General features: G+C 43.6%; 1 protein-coding gene across 1 annotated transcript in view; it reads right to left on the bottom strand.

Annotated features, from left to right (window-relative positions):
• Window positions 1-2,684: 2,684 nt before the first annotated feature.
• Window positions 2,685-11,180, bottom strand: part of EPDR1 (ependymin related 1) — a 40,433-nt gene continuing 31,937 nt past the window's right edge. Inside the window, exons 2-3 of the mRNA XM_082633109.1 lie at window positions 5,519-5,727; window positions 2,685-4,379 (exon numbers count right to left, since the gene is read on the bottom strand). Coding sequence (XP_082489235.1) covers window positions 4,186-4,379; window positions 5,519-5,727 — 403 coding nt within the window. The 3' untranslated portion in view covers window positions 2,685-4,185. The remainder of the gene's footprint in view (window positions 4,380-5,518; window positions 5,728-11,180) is intronic.

The following is an 11,180-nucleotide window of genomic DNA, read 5'->3' as shown; positions in this document are numbered from 1 at the left end:
CATCAAAAAGTACACTGATGGGCTTCCCTGGCGGCGCAGTGGTTGAGAGTCCGCCTGCCGATGCAGGGGACGCGGGTTCGTGCCCCGGTCCGGGAAGATCCCACATGCCGCGGAGCGGCTGGGCCCGTGAGCCACGGCCGCTGAGCCTGCGCATCCGGAGCCTGTGCTCCACAACGGGAGAGGCCACAACAGTGAGAGGCCCGTGTACCGCAAAAAAAAAAAAAAAAAAAAAAAAAAAAAAAAAGTACACTGATGAAAGAAAAGAACACTTAGTTATCCAATTTGAACAAATGAATATACACTGTACCACTGGGAATGTTACAGGTGCAACTGCAGCGCAGAACACACACACGTGTACTCAGATTACCCTAATACTATGAATGTTGTATCCACTGCAAATTATTCCTAAATTATAGGATAACTACATCCCACTTCCTGATTGCTGAAGCTACATTACCCTTTCCATCTTAATTAGGAAATAGATATGGTAACTATGTGTTAATATTTGCCCTAATGAAAACAATATGAATTTTAAAGTAGGGATACAAAAGCGTCATTCTCCCTGAATAAAATATACAATAAATTATAGCTCAATGTTTCTTCTGCACGTTGCTGAAATAATAATTCTGCTTTAAAACAAAAGTACACTTCAGTTGTAATTATCCTAGCAGAGTTCTTAAAAGATTATTGATGCTAGAATATCCATATATAAAGTTAAGTTTATCTTTTTAAAAAGATGGCCACCCACAAGGCCTTTAAATCTCATAAATTATTCATGAGACTTCGGCTGAGGAGGCTCATTCTCTCCTCCAACTGCAGTCAACAGAACAGCAAGGACGCTGTCCCTGCATTTAAGGTGCCTTCAGTAGAGGGAGGAAAACACAATCTACATGCTTGGAAAAACTGAAAAACACCACCGTGTGGCACAGGTGAATACACCAGTTTAAAACAGAGGGAAAATTGAGAGGGTGGAGTTAGTAAAGAAAATCCAGCAAGGGGTGAGTATTGAGTTTTCAAATGGTGTGGAATTTAGTTAGCTTGGTGGGAAATTTAGTACTTCACAGGAAATTTTCTCAGAGATCTAAACTTTCTGGCCTTTTAAAAATATTTAAATGCTTTCATATTTTGAATGCTGTGTCCTAATCTTAGGAAATGCAGCATTATCTCAATTAACAAAGCTTCTTGTAAGAGAGTCACCCTGATAATAGCAAAGCTTGTTGTAAGAAAGTCACCCTGATAATTAGAACAACTGGGGCCAGAAAGGCCAGGCCTGTTTCACTCCACATGGGCCAGTGAGAGAGGGAGGGATGGCTCTATCCCAGGGCTGAGCCTTTAGAGTTGAAGGCAGAAGGTAGAGAAGACGCCGGGGCTTGCATGGATCCTGGCAGTTTGCCTTGGGAGGGGTGCAAGGAAGTTGCTCCGACATAGCATAAAGGATCAGCAATGCATGAGGCAGGGGATCCTCAAAGTGGGACCCAAGTCTGGTCCAGGCCCATGTCAGGAATGGCATCCCTGTCTGCAGATAAGTGAGGCATGAGATGCTCCTCTTCACTAAGACGGACCAGTCCCTGCCCTATTCAAGAGCACTCTTATTTTTTTACTATGATTGCCACTAGCGAGTTTTACACAAGATTGGTGACTGAGAAAACCCTCTCTACTCAGAGGTAACCCAAGCTTCACTTCTCAGGCTCTTGTGGCCGTTGGGAAAGAGAGAACAGTGCCAAGGACCGAGGCTGGAGAGGGAGTCAGGGCCTGATCAAAAGGGCCTTGGACACCAGGCTATAGAGCCTCAGCTTTACCTGTAGGCAGTGGAGAACCACAGGGGCAGGGCACCATCAGGTGTGTATTGAGGTCCCCGCCAGACATAAAATCCTTCCGGAAGGAAGACTTGGCTTAACTGCAAAGGGGTTTAACGACCAAAATGGACAAACTGAAAAATGAAAGGCACCCACTTCACGTGTCCTGAATAGAATGAGTTCCCTTCCTTTCTGCTTTGAGTGGGGCTGTGGGCTAGGGTGGGCAGATGTGAAGATCCGAGGCTAACTAAGAGGGGTGTGCAGTTTGGAATGGAGCAGGGCTATCTTTTGGGTGGAGAGAGAGAAAGTGGGGAAAATGCTGTCACAAAGGCTTGATCAGGCTGGACCGCCTCGAAGGCAGCTGTGAAAGTTTCCCCAGGTGGCATTCCAGATGCTGGCCTTGACTGGGCTGCACGCTACTCTGTGACTCTAGGAACCGACATGGGCACTGGAGACAACAGGGATTCAGGACTGGCTTATGAATGAATGAATGAGCAAACGAACGAACAGAGGTTGGCTTCTAGAACAAGGACAAGGACAGAGTGTATAGAGACCTTGCAAAGGCCAGCAATGCTAAGAGCCTGGACCTCGGTGATGGCTGCTGAGGGGATGGACAAGAGGCAGTAGCTTTAAGAGCTATTCTGATGGGACTCGGGACACTGACTGCCTATGAGGACTGAAGGAGAAAATATAGGTCACGAATGACTCTGAGGCTTCTGACCCAGGCAACTGGGCTTTAAGAGGAAGAGCAGGCTCTTGAGAAAGGAAAATGAATTTAGTGTAGATCATAGGAAGCACTTTATTCATTAGAGAAGCATTTTAACTCCCTTATAGCCAAGATAACCCATATTTATTACAAGAACAAATATATCAAAAAACACTTAGAAATGCAATTAAATTTGTTTATTGAAACAATATAGATAAACTGTGAGTAATACAGATTGTTTTCAGCGTAATATAGGCATCACACATTTCTCCTGGTAACAGATGATGGATAGATGGCCAGATAAAACACAATAGTAGAAGGAATCTAGAATGATAAATTTTATTACTAGATATCTCCCTAGAGATCAGCAAACCCAATCCCATTTAACAGATGAGGAAGTAAGGACCAGAGAGGCTAGCATTCTCCACTCTACATATGTTTAGGGCACTGACCACGTGCCAGGCACTTGGTGCTGGGCATATAAAAGTAAACAGAACACAGTACCCGTACTCATGGCGCTTATATCCAGGCTAGTGAGTGAAAGCATCCAGGAAGCAGGAAGTTTGGACACAGCCTAGTAAGCATTGTCAGACTAGCATGTTCAAGCTGCGAGGTGTACCCAGTCCAGGCTTGGGAGCAGCCTCCAAAGGCCATGCATGAGCTGACCTGGGAAGGATAAGCAGAAGTCAGATAGACAAAGAGGCTGTGAAATGCTGCCCCAGGGATGCAGAGGTGAGGGGAAGCATGATATGTCTAGTGAATCAAAGGAGTTCCAGTACAAGGGAATTCTTGTCCTGGATTTCAGAAACCATAGTCCCCTGACTCCCAGTTCAGTACTCTTGTTAGAATGCTACCTGTCTCTACAGGTCTCTTGACAAGTATGTGATGATTCAGCACATATATCAATACTCTTGCATAGAAAAAAAACGAAGCATATATGGCTCATGCTTACCCAGAAATAGACATTAAGATTTTCCAAACCCTCCTGTTTAAAATATATCTTTAGAGAAATCATTACTTTGTGTTACAACCTTTCATTTCCTCACCAAGTGTTTACATCCATTGTGTCATGCCGTAAAGCTCTTAAGGCCTGAAGGGATTTTAAGGGATCACACTGTCAGCAGCCAAGGGAGCACAGGGTGGGGGAAAAGGAGGTGCTGGAGGCCTGCAGCAGTGGGCGCAGTCCCTACCCTGGCACAGGCAACAAGTGGGTCATTGTCTGTAGAGAGCTTAGACATTAATACCAAAACTGACCAAAGTCGTTCCGCTCTTTTTATCACCATGTGCCAGCCATCTAGCAATTCCCAGTAAGGTCGATAACAACACGTTCTCCCCTGCTGACCCTCCCCTTGCCCCGTGTATGCCACCGCACTTCCCATACACCTGCACACAGAAAGCTCAGCTCCCAGACAGGCTTCGGGAACCTCTGAGGTCCCCGTGTTAGCCATCTCTTCATATATTACCACATACTCTCCATTCCATTCCTTTTTGTAAACCTAGCCGAAGTAGTCACAACCACACATACAAACAAAACAAAACAAAACACACATCGAAGTTTATCTTCCTAGAATTATGATATTTATCTCTAATGAAGAGTCTCATCTCTCAAGTCTCGAATCCGGTTCGAGCTGGGGCGGCTGGCAGCTGACGTCCGATGCTGTCCCTGCCGCGTTCACAGGCTTATCAGGAGCAGTCCTCGCTCATCCTCTCTGGCTGGGCTGTCTGGCATGTGCTTGGCGGGGTAAACACCGACGGGTCTTTAATGCCCAGCTGTATGTCGAAAAACCGTGTGGACAATAGCACACTGTAATTTTTGGTGAAGGTTTCCTGGACAGGATAACAATCCTTGACTGTATAAATGCCAATCCAGGTTTCATCTATAGGAGGAAGGCAAGTTGAGTTTTTAATGTACAAGACAGGCAGAATGTGTGTATTTTTAATTATGCAAAATATGCATAAAATAGACCATTTTAACCATTTTTAAGTACACTTTGGTGGCACCAAGTACATTCACATTGTTATGAAAATGTCACCACCATCCATCTCCAGAAATTTCCCATATTCCCCAGTTGAAACTGTCCATTAAACACTAACTCCCCATTCCTCCCTCCCTCCAGTCCCTGGAAACCACCATTCTACTTTCTGTCTCTATGATTTTGACTATTCTAGGTACCTCATATAAGTGAATTGATACAGTATTTATCCCTTAGTGACTGGCTTCTTTCACTCAGCATAATGTCCTCAAGGTTCATCCATGTTGTACCATGTGTCAGAATTTCCTTCCTTTTTAAGCTTCAGTGATTTTCCACTGTATGTATACACCAGCTTTGTGCACCCATTTGTCTGCTGATGGACACTTGTGTTGTTTGTACCTCTGGACTTGATGAATAATGCTGCTATGAACATAGATGTACAAATATCTGTCTGAGTCCTTGCTTTCAGTTCTTTAGGGTATATGCCCTATATTGCTGGGTCATCTGGTAATTCTGTGCTTCACTTTGGAGGGAACCATCATACTGTTTTCCACAGCACAAAGGCCTGTGTTTTTGAAACAGTCTCGGGAGAGGTGTGTTGGCAGCATTGCAGAGAAGAGCTTCACATCTATGTATAAAAGCAGATGTAATAATGGCAGTAGATCTGGTCGCTGCAACTTTAGTTAGTGTTTGGGGGAAAGGAAAAGGAGGCACCCAAATCTAATGTGTGACTTAGACAAACACCTTCCATGTCACAGACCTCCAGGGCATCATGAAACGTCAGAGCCAAGGCTAAACCCATAATAGTCAAAGTGGCAGAAAGTTACAGGGGGCCTTAGAAGGCTGAGGTGTTTGTTCAAATGCCTTGCTTAGATCCCAGCGCTACACAAGTAGCAGGGTACATTTGGGGACTGCAAATGGAGTTAAACAATTTGATTAAGCTTCTAAATATCCCTAACAACTGCCTTCCTTAATGGACTTAAACATTATTTCCCATCCTGCTTCCTGAGATGCGATACTTGAATACTTTGTTGAGCCCTTACACGATCTGGCTGACTTTCTGTCCGACCACTCCTGGACGGTGATCTGCTCCTGGGGCCCCCCAATGGAGTACTGGTCCTCAAAGGTGGAGTTATGAGGAATGTCTAGAGGGTCCCAGGGGTCTGTCAGGGTGATCTTGGAGCACTGCTTGGTGGCTTGTTCAATCTGAAACATCACTCCATCCTTATAGAGCAAAATATATTCAAATAATCTGGAAGACAGATTGAAAGAGAACAGTTCAGGACTTTATGTTACAATCACCATGTCTTTTATCAGCATAAAAGCCAAAGGCCTTTGATACAAGTTATTCTTAAAATAGAAAAAAAAAATAGTTTTGCTGCTAGGCAATCATTTACTTACTTATAAACACTAGGCGCATGAACAACTTGAATATAAAATAAAGTTCAGGGGTCAAAACTGAATATTCATGAGACAGTTACCTATCATACCTATCAACTACCTATTACCTTATCAAGTACCTATTGTATGACAGACCCTGTGCTTGAGATACAAACCTGAGGAAGGTGAGGCCCTGGGTTAGCAGCTGGTTTGTGACCTTTTAGCCTCAGAGACACAGGAGAATTTGACTCTTGCCTTAGTTGTTGAGTCCTTGTAGCACTGAGTCCATGGACCACAGGGATATGCTGAATGCAGGATGCCAAGGGCCTGCTGAGGATGCACCAGACTCCTGTGCCCCACTGTGTCAACTGTCATCATAGGAATGGGCTTTGGTGAGGTGCAGCTGTGCTGGGAATGGGCTGAGACAGGCAAGGACAAAAGCTGAGGGGACCCCAAGCGGATGGCTTCGCTGAACTGAATTTGTCTGCGTGTTCTCAGCCTCGTCCCTCCTATCCAGTGCACACCCTATGTGCAGAGCAAGCCAGAAGTATTCCCAGTCTGTGCCCAAGCCCACAGACTGCCCGCCGTCACCTTGCATGCTGTGTGGTCACCAGCCCTGTGTCTTTCCTAAAGCTAAGCCATCTTGGCGTTGGGTGAAGCTCAGTGAGTTTCCATGCATTCAACTGTCAATCTAAAACTCAGGGCACTGCTATTGATGAGTGGAGTGGGGTTGCAGCCCTGATTCAAAAGTGAAATTTGCAACACCTGAGGGCAGAAGAGCCCAGAGAAGTAGCCTTTCGTGAGCAAATAATAGCCAACAGACTATCTGTGGTATGTAAGGCTCACCCCACTCTACAGCCCCCAACAAGGATTTCTGTTCTCCATCCCAAGTCAGGGTTTGAGATTTCTTCAGAAAAAATATTATAAATGATAACTGTCCATATGGTCAAAATAGTACCATTAGTAGGATTATATTTCATTTTCTATGAGCTAGCATAAAAATATAAACATAACCTCATTTTATGTATTTAGAAATATCTACCCTGCTTATTCTAGAAAATGTTTGAAATGACTTACAAGGGTAAAACCCAAGCACAGACCTTGAGAAGTGGGAGTGAATGGAGAAAGAAAAGGAAGTGTTCACTTTATGCGCTATTGCTCAAAAATGGAGCCAACCTCCTAGACTATACATGCAGGGTTCACATCAAAGTACAAGCCCTTTGGAGGAGTTTGGAGTTGGACTGTCACTGCTTCCTCACTCCCGGTTAAGTCCCTGGCACATCAGAGTCTAAACATTCATGGAAGGAATATAGAAACATTAGCATCAACTATAGAGCATACTCCAGTCATAATATGGGATTCTTGGTCCATACACAGATCCTGCCCCACGATCCTTTCAGGGAGAGTGGCCATCCATGAAGCACCTATACTGTGTGCCGTGAGGCCTGGTTATCTTCATCCTCCTCATCTCCTTGTGCTTTCCCAAGTTCAAGGTGTTTAGGCTAGAGAGTCAGTCCTAGCTTTGGCTGATACTCCAGTTGTGTGCAGTTATTGTCCCCTGAAAGTTTTGCACCCATGTGCAGGAGAGGGGGGTTTCCTTCTTGAAACTCAGCCCCCGAATCCACAGCAGCACAAAAGTGGGAGCCTGGAGGCCATGTTTGTGTACATGACCTGGCCACCCTCCTCAGAGGGGGACATCTGACCCAGGGTGGGACAGTCAGATGCTCTTGCTCAGACATGTGGAATTGCCACTGAAGGTCTGCTAGTCAGTCTCTTCGTGTGGCTGGTCATGTCGTATGTAAACACAGGAGCCATGGGAGGCTAATTTCCAACAGGTGAACTGAATAAGAGTAAAGAATGAAGCACAGAGAAGCAGCTGCAAGCTGGGATGCCAACAGCTGTTCATTTCCTGGATGCATTTCCCCTCTGAGGCCTGGTGCCTACAGATCCACCTGCAGAGTTATGATAATAAGTTTCCTTTGTTCTAATAACTTTCCTTTTTCTGCTTGGAACTTTTTGTGTGACTCATAACCAGGACTTGTTTCTAATACAGTTGAGGACTCCACTGTTCCATCTAGAGCCCTGGAACAGCCGCCAGCACAGCTGTTCTGGGAGAGGCACCACATTGGCCACTGAAGAACCAAGGGCCATGGGTGCCCAGTCAGTCAACTGCCAGGGAAGGGGGCAGCAGGACAGGAACGCTGCTAACTTCACTGTTCTCCCGAGGCCAGCTCTGTCCATATACAGAAGTAAAATGAAAATTCTAGACTTGAAACAATCACTACAAAATGTTAACATTGGTTCATCCTGGGTAGACTGAACACAGGTGTTTGTTATGATGTTCTCTGTACTTTTCTAAGTTTTCAAAATATTTAATTTGAAAAAAAGAGGGCACAGTATGATACTGAGGTTATGTTGACAGTGCCTTAAGTAAAACAGGAAATATTAATTTAATGGGAAACAAAATAGAACTGCATAAGTCATTTTTTTCAAAATCCCATGTGGATATAAATGCTAGTACTGCTCCATTGAAAGTTTTGGAAAAGAAGATGTTCATGGCTTGTATGTTTATATGAACGTCTTCATAGTCAAGATGTAGGTTCTCCATCACAACTAGGATAAAGGGCCTGGAGCCCGATAGAGCCAGAAGGTCAAAATGTAGAGATCAGCCAGGGTTGAAATGAATCATCTGCCTGGGATGCTGTGTGGGTAATAACCCGTAGATCTGAGGCCGTGATGGACTTCAGCAGAAACTGGATCCTGGGAGGTGAGATCAAAGCCTGGCTCTGAAGCGGAGGAAGCTGTGAGGGCAGGAGTCACCCCAGGGTGCAGTCAGGCAAGGTGAGGGGCTGGAATGGGTGTGAAGGACGAGGCAGGCGGGCCAGCACTGGGTCAACAACAGCCTTCAAACTTCGCCTCCTCGCTGGCCAGACACCAAGCAAAGCATTGTTCCTGGAAGGGCCCTGCTGCTGGGTCTCAGGTTCTCCCCGCCCAGTCAAGGGGTCAGCAGGCCAAGCTTTTCATGGCAACCCAAATGCAGAGGAGGCACCCGGCGGGCCATTGGCCTCTCACCTCATGGGACAAAGGATTTTTGTGTCTTCTGACAAAATTCTCAGGCTGCGTGGACAATTTCTATTGTTTACTGAAAATCCATTTTCCTAAAAATTGAAACTAACTTAGAGAAATAACAACTCTGTGCATACGTGTCTACTGATTTTTTAATTTTAATTTTAATTGTGGTAAAATACACATCACATAAAATCTACCATCTTAACCATTTTTAAGTGTACAGTTCAGGAGTGTTGAGTATGTTCACATTGTGTGCAACCAACCTCCACAACGCTTTTCACCTTGCAAAACTGAAACTCTGTACCCATTAAACAGCTCCACGTTTCTCCCTCCCCCAGCTCCTGGCCACCACCGTTCTACTTTCTGTCTTTATGAACTTGACTACTCTAGGTACTTCGCATAAGTGGCATCATACAGTATTTCTCTTTTTGTGACTGGGCTATTTCACTTAGCATAATGTCCTCAAGGTTCATCCATAGTGTAGCATGTATCAGAATTTCCTTTGTAAGGCTAACTAATATTCCATTGAGTGTATATATCACATTTTGTTTATTCATTCATTCAAGGATGGACACTTGGGTTGTTTCCACCTTTTGGCTATTTTAAATAGTGCTGCTATGAACATAGGTGTGCAAATATATTAATTTTTAGTGTACTATACATATTTTACAAAAATAAATAATGATTTATATATTTTCTAACCTGCATTTTAAATTCAACAATTTGTCCTTGGTAGTCTCCCAAGTATTTCCAAAAAGTACATGTCAATGGAGTCATTTTTCCCTAATTTATTATGAAAATTTTAAAAATGCAGAAGAGTTGAAGGTCTGATACAATGATCACCTTTGTAACTACCATTTAGATTCAACAGTTGTTACATTTTGCCATATTTGCTTTATCTATTTCCTAAATATCTCTTACAAACAAGGCTCTGTACTTCATGTCCCATCACATCAGAAGACAGGTGATGTCCCATTCCGCTATTAATGATACCAACTTTGATCACCAAGCCACGTGGTTACTCTAGATGTCTCCATCATAAAGGTGTTTCCTTTTGCAATTACCAAGTAATCGGTGGGTAATATTTTGTGATGCTGAGAATATCCTGTTACCCCATAACTGTCACCTAATCATTTTAGGTAAAACAATTTCTTGAATCAATTATTTCACTGGAGGTTGGTATGATGCTACCAATGGTACAGCAAATGGTACCTATCCATCTGTCTATCTAGTATCACTCTGCACTCAGGTTTTTATTTATTCAACATACGGCAAATAATTAAAACCATTATTCCATTTGATGTTCAAATTATCCCAAGTTCAGTCAGTGGGAACTCCTTCCACCTGCTATTTGTGACTTATAACATGATGTCATTAGTCTTTGAGTGATTCCTGGCTTTCTGTGACACAAGTGTCCCAGGCTCATCTTAGACTTTCCTTGCACCATATCTAAAATCAGTCATTCCTCTAAGGAAATCTGGGACTTACTGGGAAACAACTTAGAAACAAACATCTGGGCCCTAGATGTGCTCATTGTCATTGGGATGTCATTGTTTTAAGGACCTTTGAGTGGTCAGAACTTCTTACGTTGAAAAAAAAACAAACATGAATTCATACTGATATTTCCAAGCTAAATTTGACATTATAGGTTCTCCCCTATCATATTTGTTTTTATGTTTACATATATTTTCTCTTCAAATAAAAGTCATGCTTCCCAAAAACATTAGCAAATTTACTTATTTGCTTTATCCTACAATAGCTTTGAAATAATACTTTTAAAAGTGTTATCAAAAACAAAAAAAGTGTTATCAAAAAATACAACTGCCCGGTGAACTTTAAGATTTTATTGCGGTTCTTTTTGTCCTTAGAATACAATTCAATACTGTATTAAAAATTCACTTGGGGGCTTCCCTGGTGGCGCAGTGGTTGAGAGTCCGCCTGCTGATGCAGGGGACACCGGTTCGTGCCCCGGTCCGGGAAGATCCCACATGCCGCGGAGCGGCTGGGCCCGTGAGCCATGGCCGCTGAGCCTGCGCGTCTGGAGCCTGTGATCCGCAATGGGAGAGGCCACAACAGTGAGAGGCCCGCATACCACAAAAAAAAAAAAAAAAAAAAATTCACTTGGATTAACCCTGTTCCCTGGGTGGCTGTGTTTCCAGATTGATATATTATTAGGTTCATTTGTTTGTTCTCAATTCGGGGACTTCACACTCTTCCCCTTTGATTTAATTATATTATTTAAACATGTAAAGTTTT

Source organism: Mesoplodon mirus (genome assembly GCF_964341445.2).
Source record: "Mesoplodon mirus genome assembly, chromosome: 9".
NCBI lineage: Eukaryota > Metazoa > Chordata > Mammalia > Artiodactyla > Ziphiidae > Mesoplodon > Mesoplodon mirus.
The sequence above is the reverse complement of the archived record's forward strand: the minus strand, read 5'-3'. Positions and strand labels throughout refer to the sequence as shown.